A 17359-nucleotide genomic window follows, 5' to 3' on the forward strand; every position below is an offset into this window, starting at 1 on the left:
CAGCGACTGTGTTGGTGATGATTGTATATATACATGTATTGCGACTACGTAAGTCGATTATCATTATCTGGCCTTTAATTTGGATTCCCTCAAAATCTCCACATCTTAATTTAACATACAAACAGCAAGAACACGAATTTGTTTAACCCTGAATCAGTCTCCATCTCAATCTCGGGTCTAGCAATTAATTAAGCGCTCTCAAAACCGCCGATATATATGTGCAGACAAGTCGTTGACCCATTATAATTACGTTGAGGGCATGGGCAAATCTCTCAAGCGCTTTGAGTACAATATGTATGTATAGTACTATAGCTTCCAAAAAGTGGAATCTATGACTGATCTGATGTTTGGGCCACACTAACGCAGAATGACAAGAAAAACTCAGAAAAGAACATAATCGTCTCAATTCTCATAAGGACTTGAATATCGTGCACAGCCTTACTGATCAAGGTGCCGGGTCGGTTGAGGGAGTGGCGACGGGCCCCGGGGATGAGGAAAGATTGAAGCATAAAAATAACCCGAGTGTGATGAGGCTATACTGTACATGACCCCCGATCTGAGCAAGCCTCCGTACGTGCACCGTGCCCTAGCCTACCAGTCCCGTTTCATAAGCTAGTATGGTTTGCCTACCGTTTCCAATAAGGTGCTTGGGTAATTAATCATGCCTGGCTTCGGATGTGGTGCACTTGATCTGCTTTCTGGTTACCAACTACGCTCAGCCGAGCAGGGAAAATGGCATATAGAAATACCATAAGTCATGAGAACGGGATACGTGGCGACTGTGATGGACCTTTAGGCGAGCACTGTTAATCAAACGCTAATGAGGTAATCGTTTTCGTAGTCAGGTGCGGCATTACAGTTAGTGGATGTGATCAGAGTACCAAGACAAGACCTAACCTTCTGTTCTTGTTACAATCATCACCCGCAGGAGCCCTCTCCCATTTTGATATCAGTAATAATTAACATGAAATATGCTCTTCATCGGGTATCACTCGTGCCAAGAGTCATTGGGACCTGGATAATATAATATAATGGCTATACACATACCCGCAGGCGCGCAATTAGGGAGGATTTTAGTTTTCAAGCCTCGGAAGTAACCTTTCCCTGTAATAGTCATCAATACACTACTTCTTAGCCATCATATTTATTATTTCTGACGGATCATAGCTCTTATGAGGACGTATATATATGTGGGTAAGGGTGGACGCGAGAGAATACTCTCGTAAATCGGTTATCATAAAACTCATCTCCTTACACCCCCACTCATCAATTCGCCCACATTGATTATTGAATAGGAGGTCACAGGAAAGGTCTTGGCGGGTGCTGTTTGCTACGCACCACGAGCCACCGCGAACACTCTCCACACCATGTACCAGCGTCGCCACAGAAAGCGGGATCCCGGTGGGGTGTCAACTTCCACGCGGAACTTTTTGTGTTAAAGTTTTAGCTTTTGGGACCATATTCCTGTGGCATGCTGTGGCTTCCGCGTGGGAGGTGGTGCGCGGAGCTCTAGTAGCAAACTATCAATGACTATGTCGTTTAGTAGAGTCATTTACTATAAGTGACCAACTCAATTAGACTAAACCACCTTTGTCACTTATACTAAATGACAACGTCGAGTGTATGAGGACAGTTAATAAATGACTAGTTGTTTAGAGATATATATTTAATAAATGACTAGTTGTTTAGCGATATATAAATTTATTTAATTAATGAATTAAACAAAAAAACTCAATTTATTTTATTAATTCTAATGCTACTGCGGCTGCCCCGCTGCTGCCTATTAGTAATGGCTATACTAATCAATGGGCTGGATATGACTTACCTTGACACTGGTGATAGTGATGGTGACCCAAGCACTGAACTACGTTAGCAAAAGGGGAGAACATTGGGGAACAGATGGGGAACGTAGAGGAACAGGAGGGGGAGCAGAGGGGAAAAGGTAGGAACAGATGGGAGCAGTTGGGGAACGGAGGGGAATAGATGGGGCACTGATCTAATATGATGAACCTGATGTAAATGAGGGAGAAGGGGATGATGCTGAAGACATTGGTGATAATTATTGTGGAAGTGTTGGTGGTGTTTAGGTGTTCGTGTTGAGGAAGAGGAAGGCCACCCGTGGTGGTGCTTTTATAGCTGGCTGCTGGCTAAATAGTCATTTAGGTGAACAGTGGATTAAACTGAGCTCAAATATCTTATCTGCAACTTCTTGGCAGTTTAAAAAACGAACTGACAGGTAAACGACGTAGTCACCTACAGTTGTCTTCTAGAGGAGGTGTATAAGTAGGGGATTCTCCTGCGCCGTACATGTATCGGGTGCATAGACCCACCATATGTAGCAGTAAGATTCGCCCTGGTAGGAGCACATGTATCCGTTCCCCTGGACCGCTGCCCCTGATCTCAAGCTGCCACATGGTGAGTCGTGCCCTCGGGGGACTGGGGCACTCTATGTGTATGGTGGGGGAAACACCTCAACTTTGACCTTATTAGATATATCTACTCAGTTTCACCTGCTGATCTATTATTCTGTCTGCTCGGGTTTTTGAAGTAATTCTTCGTTGTTGAGTTATGGAAATATTTTGGCTGGGACGATGTATTTCTCGTCCTAGACTACTCTTGGTACGTAATTTGTATGTGTTAGTAAGTAAAAGCAATGTCGTGGCACTCCGTGTCAAGATTTCCCCTACCATAACGGCTGTGGCTCTGGGACCACAGTGCGGACGGGTATCCAATCATTTAACAGAATATTCCTTTATCACGCTTACTGATTAATAAACTATCTGCAGGATATAACTGCCGGACGTAGTAGAACTCCGCACAGATCAACATACATGTATGCATATCTAATTCGAAAGAATGAAAATTAAAACGAAAATGAAAGGTGTCCTAGGCCTACTAGGGGCTTCACTTCAATTAATAACTACAAATGTGTAAAGGGATATCCGTGATTATTTTTCATTCATTCACAATGTAAAAAATCTCGATTGGGAAAGAATGATACCAGGTACTCCAGTAGTGGGCGGGGTTAAGCATAAAACATTTCGAATTGAACCATTAGGCTCGGCCTGATATAGAGCCCCCTGGGCAAAGCTTAGTCCCTTCGTAGCGCGATAGCTCCCTAGCGCGTATCAGGACAATTACTCGACTTCACTTAACAAAATTCACTTCTCTATTTTTATTCCCGAACATGTCCTTAAGTCCCGAAACCGAAGAATGGAGATTTGGGGTAATGTTCTTTACCGACAGTGTTCAGCTCGTTGAAAAGGCACCTAATAGCACTACTTGTACGCGGTTTTGACAAAAAGAGGATGACATCGGGCGAGGACATTTCGGCAAGGTTTATATCCAGCGGCACACAGATCCCGACACCGGGGATGGAGGTCCTAGAGTGGTGGCGGCATTAAAAAGCGAATTTTTTCATTCATTTACAGAAAACATCGATTGGAGCCGAATATTTGATTCCATTTTGGATACCTTTCCGTCCTACTCTTCCCTGGTCATTTTTTAGGTTTCTTGATGCCTTTTCATGCTGTCATTTTTCTGAATCTTTCCCCGGCATGGATATACGTATATAGAAACATTTTTTAATTAATAAATTGTTTCGTTTCTCCATTAAAGGTGTCAGGAAAAATGTAAGGAAAGGTGAAAGGAACGGTGTAAGGAAAATGTCACGAAAGGTATCAGTATATCAAGGTGTCGGGACCAGTGTCATGGAGAATGTTGAAAGCGGTTGCGGTAAACGCTCCCAGAAGAGTATCTGGAAAGTAATTCAATGATGGTACCGCCCATGTATAGACAAATTGGTGATGTACATCCATTTTGTATCTAACGATTTCGAACTTGGTAATATTTTCGGTTGTATACAATTGACACTAAGCTTTGGTTATATGTCCCTAAAATATATACAGTGGAGTCTCGATAATAGCATATGATTGGGAACAGATTTTCGTGTGCCACTATCGGGGATATGCTTGTATCGAGAACAACTTTGCCCGTACCGACTCGTTTAGGATTGCCCAACTATATGCTACTATCGAGAATATGTTATTATCGAGGTTGCTACTATCGGGACTCCACTGTACATGGATAATTATATAAGTATACTATTGTATTATGGATTAGGGTTCCGGCAGAATGCCCTCAAGGGAATATTTATGTTTGAAGATTCCCTCACGATACAAAGTGACCCTCACTCCACCGCTCTCCTGGGTCCTGCATTAAAGGTACGGTACCGCGTTATCATACAACGCTCATTCCCCACGGCGCGGCTGTATCGGAATTGGTCTCATGGGCCCTCCCCTAGAGGACAAAAAATTCAAGATATCTTATCCACGGAGGCAGGATACTGTTTTGCGACAAATGGTGGGATAAGATATCCTGCTGTAGGTGTATGAGCAATCCCGTCAGGAGCGATGTGCTATCTTAACTATTGGGTACGACCCTTCGATTTGCTGGATAAGTTATCCTTTTTCACCGGGATATGATAAGATATCCCCAGTTAAGGAGAGATATTTCATGGAAGTGGGCATGTTCTGACTGGTAGGGAATATCCTACCCTTCGTAGGGGATACCATCAAGAACTTAAATTTAAAAAATGTAGATTAGCGGAATCGAACTTACACATTGGCGATTGCATCTAGTGGATGCTACCAACTATGCCAGTGGTTCAGATACAGACCTAGTACAAATTACCACTATCAAGCTCAGGTTTAAAAATTCGACAGCCAAAAAAAAAACCGAATTTGTCTAAGTCCAAAATTGCTAGGGATGCGAAATACTACCAGCAGGAGAACACTTTATTCTATGTAAAAGTCCGTATCCCTATGATGGGATATTAGATTATATCCATAGGAAAGGATATATATCCACGGGAAAAGATAACCTATCCTGAAACCTGTATCTTTAGGTAAAGATAACCTGAAACCTGTATCTTTTGGCGGGGATAATTAGAGCAAAATCTCCTGCTTTAGCTATCATTGACACGTGATATCCCCAAATTCGGGATATGCTATCCCAAAACGCCCAAATGTCTCAAAGTTATCCTCCCACAGGATAACCTATCCGGATTTCGGGATATCACATCCCAATCCCTAAGAAAGTTTGTACCCTAGGGCCTCCTGGGCCGGGACAGGCCCATTATTGCAATATGGGACGAGCGGGACCGCAGCTAAGCTATCGAAGTGCCAGGTACTCTCATTAAAAACTCTGATTAACCCAAGCATTAAGCTTTAGTGTAACGAGGAAATAGTATTAAGCCATATCGAAATCACCAGTCCACTGAGAAATCAAGTGTTCTGGGCACATAGGTTTAGTTTGAAAGCATCACCAGAAAATGCAATAAGTTAGGCCTTGATATCGGAAAGACTCGGTATCTGGCTTCCATAGGCGTTGAATCGGACTTGAAGAAATATGGCATATATACCGGTCATCTGGAGTTCCCATGCCTCCAATTTACCCCTAATTTTGCGCTCCCGCTTGGCTTTGTCGGGTTTTATAGCGGTACTGTAGTATCGATGATATCGATAAACAGTGATCATGACGCTGGGCAGACTCCCCCTATACCCGCCCAATCCTCCAGTACTTGTAAAGAAGGAGACGTAGCACTACCTTAAGTACCCACTGAAGGTACCGCCAACGGTACATCCAGCCTCAGTACCGGACCCCCACGTACCCATCCTCAACACAAAACTTTTTTGCACTCTCGGAAGGGCCTAGTTCAGTGAGTGAAGTAATCAAAGTGCTACTATCTACTCTATATTACGAATTAACGCAGTGGCAGATGGCCTTCACAGGATCATAGCATCCGACTCTCCGTTTCCCGACGGCAGAGGACATCATTGAGATATCCAGGATCTTGATACGTGTTTTTTTTTTAGTCCTTTCATCGACACACGAGAGAACACAAACAAAACAGATCTGAAGAAAACATTCGATTTGATGAGGAGATGTATTGGGATGTCGATTCTAGCTGTCTTTAGCGTTCCATGCTTTACTCAGGCGGGAGTGAGGAGGTTGCCGTGGGAGAGAATTGTTCACCCGGGCTCGGCGCCGGGGCGGAGACTTGATGTGATATAAGGTGCCTGGCGCAGAACATAGGGTCGGGCATCTCTCTCCAGTTCCGATATAGGTGTTGAAAGTCGTTCCTCAGACCCAGATGGAAGATTTCCTTGGCGAACATGTATTATATCCCAGCAATGCTCCCTCTCCGGCGATTCTAGGTACTACCAACAAGTCCAACTCGATTATGAAGCAAACCACTGCGTTATTATTACTGTTGAAAATACGTAGAATCAGATATATCAAATTAATAACAAAATAGCAGGGCTAGGGTTAGGTGTGCCAAGAACATGCCAAGAACATGCCAAGGAGCGCCTTCGTCAAAGCATGCACGTCGGCTATCGCTGGAGTTTCTAGAGAGCCAGAGAAGCTCGGAACACCAATATTCCGCATAGCGCATATACTTGTATGTATACACCTCGCTTTAGTCGCGTGAATTGTCAAAGGAGCACTGCATCCAGGAACACTTCTTTTCACCAGGGGCCTGCTAGGTTCATAATATATCACTCGATCGAGTGATAGATGATGATTCGCTTTTCTGCGTATCGGGCTGAGTGTGCATAGAGGGTGCAGAGGGCAGAGATGGCGCAGGAGGCACAGAAGGCTCAGAGTTCGGGGGGGAGGAGGGTGCTGGGTACATATGTTTCTTTGAGGTTTGGTCTTTGAGCGACGTCTAAGGGCGCGTGGGATGTCTACCTAAGCGTACACGTACGGTATAGAGCCCATTATAGAGAGTGGGGTACTTACTTGTATGTAGGGAGCTTACGCGCGAGTTATCGCTTTGTATGGGAGGGCCGGGTTAGATCATATTTGTACCTCTCCCGCTGCCCTCGGTCTGTTATGAGCGTCCACGGCTGACTGAGCGCGTGCTGGTTGACGAATGGATTCAGCCCCTCCATGCAATTGCAAGTACTATTTGTAGCTCCGGCCCTAGATTATCCTACTTCGCTATATAAGTTATAGGAACCGCCGTCGTGATATATATACGTTAATTAAGCGGTTGACCGCTCTTTACTGATGCTATCAGTGTTCGAACGTTTTCTGTCGATCGAACTTCCAACTATCGCTATACGACAGTCCCGGAAGCATATATGGGTGGGAATGTATACCAGAAATCACGAGTTTATAGGAGTGGTTTAATTTCTCTCTACCAGCCATGGAAACGAATCATTTGATTCGTTTCCCACCAAGCGAAATTTTGGAACGAATCAATTGATTCATTTCCCTGGGATGCTTGTGGAAAAGGCATAAAAGATTCATTTCCAAAGCCGAAAATCCCTTTCCTTGATTCATTTCCGCTTACGTACTACCTATTCTGGACAAGAGTGCGTCATCATCCTAACATGTCTTTTCTGATGCCTTTTCCTATGCCTTTTCTTATCCCTTTTCCGCTGCTGCACCGGGGACCAGAAATGTATTTCCTAGCATCAATAACCCAAAGGTACAGAGCTTAATATATCAATCAATAGCGTAGGTGATAAGATGTGGACTGTCTAAACGCAATCCCACAGGTTCAAACCTGAGTCTTTTTTATTTTTATTTGTTAAGTATAAACCTATATATAATTTCGGATTATAGGTAATGTGTTTATAAAAGTAACATATGAGGCTTAAGATTCATTTCGGGATTCATTTCCCCATTGTAAAAATATTCATTTCCTTGGTCACTTAATAAACACATTTCCGATGATTCGTTTTACACCAAAGTTTTACGTGAGTATAAGATTCATTTTTTGATTCATTTCAATAGTTGGTAGAGCTATCGACCTCCCCCGACTTCTCTTTTCTTCTCTTTTCTTTTCTTTTCTTTTCTTTTGTTCATTAGTTGCATGGATCCTGCTTCCCCGACTTGTTATTACTATCAATTCTATCTTATGCCCGTTATCAACCATCCCCTCGCACGTGCACCCGCGCCATATTAGCGTTGAGGTTTTACAAATCACTGTTACCACTACCACCTCTTTATCGAAACATCCCCAAGCTCACGCTCCACTTCCAAACGTCGCCGGTACACCATGGCCACGATGTGTGAGGCACCGAATGGTAGCTGTCTCTCGGCCGCACAAGTTCTCCCGGATCGAACGCTGCCGGACCCCACATATAGATACGGCATCGAATGCATATGATTGACTTCTGGTGTCTGTAGGACTCGAGATAAATATATCGATGCACCGGGACGCCATGACGTAAAAGGAATCGAATATGATACATAATTGCTGGCACCCATAAGACTTGAGTCCGATCCCGGAACCCCGCCATGTGATTGACTGGTATATATAAGGTGCTAAATGGCGCTAAAATAATCCCGGAATGACATTGTTACATGGGGTATCGAATGGCTGATATTTGGGGTCTATGGAACTCAAGACGGACACTCCAGTTTTCAGAAGCTTCCTCGGTATATAAGGCGTCGAATGACTAAGGAGGTTGAGGTGTCGTCAGATCGAGGACCGGTTGCTGGAGGAGGACGGAGGAGCCGGAGCTCGACGAAGGTGTTTGTATAAGTACTAGTACAGCGATAGGTAATAAGTGATGGAACGCCCTGAGAGTACAAACACCAAATATTGGTGGCGTTTTACCAAAACAGGTATCGCTGTGTTCCATCACTTATTACCTACCGCTGTACTTGAATAGCGGGGTGATAGGGAGTTTTAACATCAGCTACTATCGTAGAATCGTCACGCAGGGATTTGAGATCGGCTTCTATCTGCCGCGCTGTGATACGAAAGACCTCCGTAAGATTATAGAACGGCGTTTAGATTTTAAGTAGCTCTTAACGTTTTTGGAAATAGAGAATATTGTGCGCTTGCAATTTAGCCGATATAGATAGAAAAATGAATAGTAAGCAAGAGTTTGCAACTTTCCGAAGGTAACATAACCCCAATCCCCATACATAAATGACGTGGTGTGTGAGTATAAAATAACAGATGTATAATCCAGATATGAAATCCAACCCTCTCATCTGCCAAAAAGGAAACCTATGCTCACCCCCTGTCCCTTAGAGTCACTCCAGAACATAAAATACATGGAATGATGTTCGTGAATGGTAACTATTCCACCTTCAGACCCATCCGAGGTTCCAGCAGCTTGATAACTTCCTCATAGCCATAAGACCTGGCATAATCCAGCGCAGAATCCCCACTGTTGTGTAAAATGCTGAGATCAACCCCATCAACATCCAGCAACATTGCAACAAATTTTGCATGTCCTCTAGCAGCAGCACGTACTATAGGTGTCGATCCATACTCATTTCGGTGATTTATGTCGTATATTCCCCTATCAAGGATCATCTGTAGGATTTTTGTATTTCCACTCTCCGCCGCGCACGAAAGAACTGGGTTTTGGTCGTGAGTCATCTCCTGGAGTTGATCCGCCTCGTATCGTTCGAATAGACATTGAAAGACTTCATCGTTACCCAGTTGGGCGGAGGTAAGTAGTGGTGTAGAACAGTCCATACCGCGATTCCTAATGTCTATCTGGGGGTGTTCAAGGAGTGACTTTACCATCTCGATGTATCCATGGTGTGATGCGTGCCACAACGCACATCTCCCGTCTGAGTCGGTTAGGTTGACCTTGACCTCTTTCTGCTCTAGTAGCACCTGAACCACTTGAGTATGTCCGTTTTCTGCTGCACATAGGAGGGCAGATCTCCCTCGGCTGTCGACGAGATTGATATCAGTCCCGCCCATCGACTTCAATAGCATCTGAGCCGTTTCCGTGTGTCCATTTTCCGCCGCACGTAGGAGCGCAGATCGCCCTCGATAGTCGACTAAAGTGGTATCGATCTCATCCATTTTCAGAAGTATCTCAACAACTTCTGTGCGTCCATTTTCTGCCGCAAACAGGAGCGCAGATCTCTTTTCGGAGTCGACGAGGTTGATATTGATCTCTTTCTTCTCCAGTAGCATTTCAAGCACTCCAATGTGTCCCTTTTCTACCGCAAGTATGAGCGCAGATGTACCTCCGTAGTCGGCTCGGTTGATATCGATCCCATCCATCTTCAATAGCATCTGAACAATTTCAGCGAGTCCATACTTTACTGCACCGAAGAGCGCAGATCTTCCCCAATAGTCGACTAAGCTGATATCGATCCCATCCATCTTCAAAAGCATGTGGAGAACTTCAGCGTTTCCATTTTCAGCCGCAAACAGGAGCGCAGACCTCTTATCGGAGTCGACGAGGTTGATATTGATCTCTTTCTTCTCCAGTAGCACCCCCACCACTTCAGTGTGTCCCTTTTCTGCCGCAAGTATGAGCGCAGATGTACCTCTGGAGTCGACTAGGTTGATATCTATCCCATCCATCTTCAATAGCGTCCGAACAATTTCAGCGAGTCCATACTGTGCTGCACCAAAGAGCGCAGATCTCCCCAAATAGTTGACTCGCGTGATATCAATCCCATCTATCTTCAAAAGCATGTGGAGGACTTCAGCGTTTCCATTTTGAGCCGCACACAGGAGCGCAGACCTCTTATCGGAGTCGACGAGGTTGACATCGATCTCTTTCTTCTCCAGTAGCATTTTAATGACTTCAGTGTGTCCATTTTCTACCGCAAGTATGAGCGCAGATGTACCTATGGAGTCGACTAGGTTGATATCTATCCCATCCATCTTCAATAGCGTCCGAACAATTTCAGCGAGTCCGTACTGTGCTGCACCAAAGAGCGCAGATCTCCCCAAATAGTTGACTGGGGTGGTATCAATCCCATCCATCTTCAAAAGCATCTGAAGTACTGCAGTGCGTGCATTTTCAGCCGCACACACGAGCGCAGATCTCTTTCCGGGGTCGACGAGGTTGATATCGATCTCCTTCTTCTCTAGTAGCATCCCAACCACCTCAGTGTATCCATTTTCTACTGCATATATGAGAGCAGATGTACCTTGGGAGTCGACTAAGTTGATATTGATCTCATTCTTCCCTAGCAGCATCTGAACTATCTGAGCATGTCCATATTTTGACGCACGTAGGAGCGCAGATCTCCCTTGAGAGTCCACTTGGTTGATATCAATCCCCTTCCCCTCCAGTAGCATCTGAGCTATTTGAGGATGTCCATCTTCTGCCGCATGTAGGAGCGCATTTGTCCCATTAGAGTCGGCTAGATTGGCGTCGGCCCCCTTCTCCAATAGCGCCTGTACCACTCCAGTGTGTCCACGCATTGCAGCATAAAGGAGTGCAGATCTCGCTTGAGAGTCCACTTGGTTAATATCGATCCGCTTTTTCTCCAGTAGCATCTGAACTATTTGAGCCTTTCCATCTTCTGCCGCACGTAGGAGCGCAGATGTCCCTCCAGAGTCCACTTGGTTGATATCGATCCCCTTCTTCTCCAGTAGAGTCTGTATCACTCCAGTTTGTCCCCATATTACCGCACAGAGGAGGGCAGATCTACCTCGTGGGTCGACCATGTTGACATCGATTGCCTCTTCCCTCAGTAATACCGTAACCGCTTCCTTGTGTCCTTCCACAGCAGCCTCTATTAGTGCAGTCCTGCCAGCGCCGTTTGTATGGTTGATGTTGCATCCATGGGCTAACAGAAATTGCATAACTTTTATGTTGTTGGAAGATGCGGCGGATATCAGGGATATAAACCTCTTGCCACCCACTTCTTTAGCAGCCTCTAACGTTGGATAACTCTTCAAGATAAGATCCAGGATCTTGTCATTCGTACATTCAAATACCCATTGCGGCAATGCCGTACCGGAATGAGCGGGGAGTTTGATTTCTATGTTGCGGTACTCCACGAGGGCATCAATCGCACTGGTGTGGCCCTTGAGGATTGCAAGAGACAGTGCGGATTCGCCTTCATCATCGACTGCGTTGACCTCGATTGCAGGCTTCTTTAGGAGTGTTTGAACAGTGTTGGTTAACCCATTTGCGGCAGCTACCATTAGTTCGGTTTTGCCGGACTCATCTCTCTGATTGATATCATATCCCTTCTCCTTCTGATCATGTATCAATTGCATGATTTGTTCGTCATCGGATTCTACGGCGCCTAGAAATTGGGTGACCCTATCTTGCGGCTGTGCTTTGTCGTAGTGTGCAATTAGAGCCTTAAAGACATCAAGATATCTGTGATTTGCGGCGATGATTAGTGGCGTTTGACCTCCCTGATTAGCTGTGCTTGCATTCGCTCCATGCGCTAAGAGTTCCGAAACCATATCCGCACGCCCGCGTTCAGTAGCAAATTGAAGCAAAGTGCCATCCCCACTATCCTTGCATTCGATGTCGACACCGGGAAATGCTACAATGTATCTGAAAGCGTCCAAGGCGTTGTAGCGGACGGCATTATACAGGGCAGTCCAGCCATTAATCCCTCGACGATTGATGTCCAGATCATCCACTCGCGCTACCAACAGTTTTACCAGCCAGGCCTTGTTGCTGTCTGCAGCCTTTATAAACATATTGTCCTCTCCAAGACCACAGTTGATGTCAACCCGCTCATCTTGTATCAATCTTTCGGCAATCTTTTGTTGATCACGCCCGGTCGCAATCAAAAGCGGTGTTTCCGATTGGTGATTCCTCAGATTTGGGTCAAGAGCAGGGCCGCTGCTGATTTGAAAGCTTAGCAGCTTTTCCATAATCGCTATATTGCTATCGGCTTGAGCAGCAAGCGAGAGTGCGGTGCTTCCATCCTGGGTTTGTAAGTTGATATTGAGAGAAGATACCCGCAAGAGTAAATCTAAAATTCTCTGGTGCCCTTTCAATGTAGCGTGGTGTAAGGCGGTATAGCCTTCTGTATCTGCAACATTCACATCACACTTTGCCGAATCTAGTAACAGCTGTACTATCTTGTCGCTACCAATCAAGGAGGCATGCATCAATGCCGTCCTTCCATCTTGATCGACCATATCAATCTTAAGCCCCGAGTGCTTCAATAGGGTCTCAACGACACCTACTTGATTCGAAATTATCGCGAGCAGGAGCGGTGTACGTTTCATGTCATCTTCGGCGTTGACGTCAATATCTTTATGTTGGACCAAATGCTTAACAAATTCCATATAGCCATGTTCTGCGCAGTGATGCAACGGGGTACGTCCAGCAGCATTAACGCAGCCCGCACCAATCGTTTCCAGATTTCTTTTGAGTGTGTTTAACAGACGATAATAACATGCCACCCATACTAGATCGACGCAACACCCCGGGGTCTCTTTCATGCGTAGGACAGGTACGGTTTCGATGGCCTTAGATGACCAGGCTTTATAGGAGGAGGATGACGACTTGAGGAAGTCCTGGCACGAGTCTCGCGACTCACAGTGGCGGACATGGTTCCCCCAATTACGAGTTGCATAGTTGATAAAAGCCTGGCCTGAGGTATCATCGGTACATTCCTCATCAATTCGATAATTAGAGGTGGAAAGAATTCTGAGACATATATCGGACATGAATTCGTGCCCTCCGCTGATGCATGAACCAGGTCCATTAAGGATTTCCAGGTACTCCTTTACGGTAGCATGCGAAAATCGAAGCACTCCAGTTTTCTCGTCGTGGATGACGAGTCCGCAACAAATATTCTGGGCATTCCTTACATTCCGCGCTTTCGGCTTGGTGTTGCCGCTTCCTTTCCCTGGTGCAGAGTGGCGCAGAGCTTCGAGAATGGTGTCGGCTGAAAAATCGTCGACCGCATAAAAAAGCCACTTCAATATCTCATGCGCACATGTAGAATCTGTGTCGCTCTGCCTGCTGATCCTGTCTAATATATCGGTGTAGACCGTGTTCAGCGACTTGGGGAAGTCTTTAATAGCCTTTTGCATACCGTGAAGTGTTGTCTCCATGCGCAGGGCTTTCATTCGAAGATGGACAGAGAGAAACCTATATTGAATGTAAGCGACAATAATTTTAGTGGGTGTACTCTATATACATACATTCCATTTGCATTTTCTTTCAATGACCGAATGTTTTCTTCCTCAAGCTTTTTGAACTGGGTGATAAGTTCAGGCCCTACTTCGTGTGAAATGAGGTCGTCATATAAACCCTTTAGTTCGCTCTTTATATATAGTTCTATATCAGAAGCGTTGTCGCTAGGGTCAATAAGATAATTCTCGTGTCGTTGCATCATATAACCTCTGATATCAGCCTCATCGCGGCCCGTAAGAAAAACTCGGATATCCTTGCCGCCAGTTACGATTTTGTCCAAAGAACAAAATAGATTTTTCCGTGTGTTGCCATCGCATTCGTCCAGTGCATCGATGACAATCCATACCCCCGATGATAGATAGTTGGAAAGCTCTATAATAAGATCCGCACACTCCTCCAAACTCGGCAGCCCTGCTGACTCTCGAACCCTTTTATCTTTGATCTCGACCAGCTTTTTGGGTAGTTTCAGTTTCCCCCCGGAATATTCATGACAGAGTTGCTTTGTAATTGCTCGTAGCACTGATTCAGGCAGGATTCGGTCCGGAGATGTAATACTGCAGTAAAAGTAGGCTAAAGACCGGTTCCTTTTGTATTCATGACCGAGCAGGCCAATTATGGAGGAACTGTTAAGGACGTTAGGCAACCTCAACGGAGATCACAGGAATCGCAGATGTAAATAAGGAGGTCTTACGCCAGAATTGTTTTCCCGGTGCCGGCTGGTGAGCGAATTAGTCTAATTCTTTGGGCATTGGTGAATATCTTGTACTGATTATATCATACCTGCACCACGTAACCAGAGAACGGCCGAAGATGACCGGCAATTAACCCACTCTTGAAATATGCTGTTTCGTTCAAGCCAAAGACATGTATCTGCAGTACGCTTTGCTTTGTGCTCTTCATGAATCTTGCCATATTGAATATTGCACACCCAGTCGAGCGTATTATGGAAAATGGTTTCTTCACGATTAGCAAAAACCCCTGTTAGCTGAGCTAAAAAGTACTTATCACTTACCATCAGCAACCTTACAAAGTTTGGAAAGTTTTGTATTGCACTCATTGACAGCACTCTTGACATTTTCCAAGTGCTCCCTAATATACTTCAAATTGCGTCGTGACACTTCCTGCTCTGCGTTTCGTGCAAAGATATTAGAATATCCCCAAAACTGAAAGGAGCAGGGGTATATATACTAGATCGCTCCGCGTTGGCCGCTTTCATTATGAGTTAGCAGGATAAGATTTATGTGTCATAGCGGGGGTCCTCACCTTCTTTCTCGGCCATGTCTGAACGCTCTTTTATCATCTTTTCTGAATCTCGTATGCTCTCCAGCAGTTGAGACAGTTGTGGTGACAGGCTTTCAAAAATACGCTCTAACCGATTGAAAACCAGTTATCACATGAGTTATAATGATAGTAAAACGAACGTGGTGTTCTGTACCTGTTTTGCTCCCTTTAAGATGCTCGTTGGCATATGATAGATATGTTAAAATTGAGACGTATTGAGTCACCAAGCAATCTCGTATCTCTTCGGAACACTTGGTGTCTACTTTCACATAAAGGTCCTCGTAAAGAGCACCGCAGCATATGATCCATGCAAGGTATCCAACGCTGTTTAAGATCATCGCAAGATTATCGACATATGAAGTCCCTACCTTTATGCCGACAGTAAGAATTCAGACAGTGATTTTTTTTTTTTTTTTTTTTTTTTTTTGGGGGGGGGGGGGGGGGGAGACAGGTAAAATAACATACTTGTAACAGAAGCCTGAATCCTGACCATACCAAGGCAACGACATCTGGATGATGCTGTAATGCAATATCCCCAATAGAGGCGTAGTTATTAAGCTCTCTAAAAATTACATCCGACACAGGCACCTCTTCTCCTTGCCTATTCCTATAACAAATCCGCTGGGTCTCGATTATTGTACGACGATTTTCTACCTCTTCAAGGAGCCTTTGAACTGGCCTGACACCCCTCTCAAAATCGGTTAATCCTTCGATTTCTGCCTTCTTTTTGAGGCGTTCAATTGCTTCGCCCCATAGCCTCGAGTTCCTACACAACGGCCCTGTGAGTCAGTTCAAAAGTAAATGTACGAATTGTTAATACTCTAGTTGAGCCTTACTTAGCTTTTTCGGTATCTACAACTTCAGGGGAAGATACCAGACAATAGCGCTCGATCGTACCGATTTCATCCTCTGGGTTTGTGAGTAGATCACCGTCGCCGACGCCCGGGACTTCATGTTCCAGCTGGGGAGTCTCCCGCTCCATCTCGAGGCTTGAGGAATGAGCGGCATAGCTTTGCTGGGAGGGCAGTATCGGCCTGTAACTAGCAGCATCGGCGGTATCAACAAGCCCGCTGGTAGATGCTGGATTAGAAAGAATCCAATGTAGCCGATCTGTAGTGAGCCAACCTAGGGATTTCAGATTCACGGAGAACATCTCCAGTATCCTGGTATGTTGTGTTCACTTGTTGCTGTAAAGTGTCAAGCGCTGAATTAGGTCGATCCGGCATAAATACCGAAGGTGGTCCCTGGGGGAGGTTTGTCCGAGAATGAGTAGCTTGGTATGTTGTATTAACATGCGCTTGATTAGGTTCATTCGGTAGATATATCAGAGGTGGGCCCTGGGGGAGGTTTGTCGGCCGAGAACCGCCGTCCCTGCTCTTCTTGGACCTCTTTTTGAGAACGCGCCGAATTTTGGATTGAACAGATCCCATATCTACCTCAAAGTTGTTGTATCAGAGATGTGTCGGGGATGAAGTATTGTGTGGGGTAAATAAAATACCCCGGCGGGATTTTGCCTTATAAGTACTTTTCACCTCACATATTGATTTGTGGCCAATCGCGCTAACCAGAGTTTCAGGCTGAGCTCACAAAGATGTTCAATGGCTCTTCGAGTAAGCGATTGGAGCTTCTTAATTCAAAAAACAACTAGTTTTCTTACCCGAGTGTAAATCTTCTCCTAGACCATACTGCTGGGGACCCTTTGTACCACCAACAGATCTCGGTTACATTGGATTTTGTGCGCAGTACATAAGGGCCGGTGAACATGCCTTGCAGTTGACATGTCAGTTTCTCTCTAATCGATCTTTAGAATATGCACCCTATGTAGAGTACTTCGAGTTGAGGAAGTTCCCCACCTACAGAGGCTTATTATTCGTACAGAGAAACCTATCATAATTCTACCAAACTTCTAGCGGTTAGAGGAAACGATACCTGCAGCTTGTTAGCAAATACCTCTCTATAAACTACATCCCTACGATAATTCCAGCAAAATTCGGCCACCGCAGGGGTGGAATTATGATAGGTTTTGCTGTATTGAGATCCAAGATGGTGCTGTGCAGGCGCATAATCATAATGCTGATCTCATCCCACGGTCCATATCTCGATTTTGACACCGGCTACATACCGATCCCTCAAAACCTCGGACTGATACAAATCCCGCAAGTGAAGAAGAG

The 17359-nt window shown here is 45.0% G+C and overlaps 1 protein-coding gene across 1 annotated transcript; it reads right to left on the minus strand.

Moving 5' to 3' along the window:
- Window positions 1-9106: 9106 nt before the first annotated feature.
- Window positions 9107-16618, minus strand: LAJ45_11667 (uncharacterized protein; the record flags this gene model as incomplete). Its single annotated transcript, XM_046121142.1, has 11 exons — window positions 9107-13862; window positions 13916-14530; window positions 14599-14623; window positions 14688-14864; window positions 14920-15033; window positions 15096-15116; window positions 15171-15275; window positions 15343-15556; window positions 15654-15954; window positions 16025-16258; window positions 16314-16618. The coding sequence occupies 11 exons, from the start codon at window positions 16616-16618 to the stop codon at window positions 9107-9109; spliced, it is 6867 nt and encodes a 2288-aa protein (XP_045965665.1).
- Between the last annotated feature and the right edge of the window lie 741 nt (window positions 16619-17359).

Source organism: Morchella importuna, assembly GCF_003444635.1.
Source record: "Morchella importuna strain M04M26 chromosome Unknown Morimp01GS083, whole genome shotgun sequence".
Taxonomy (NCBI): Eukaryota; Fungi; Ascomycota; class Pezizomycetes; order Pezizales; family Morchellaceae; genus Morchella; species Morchella importuna.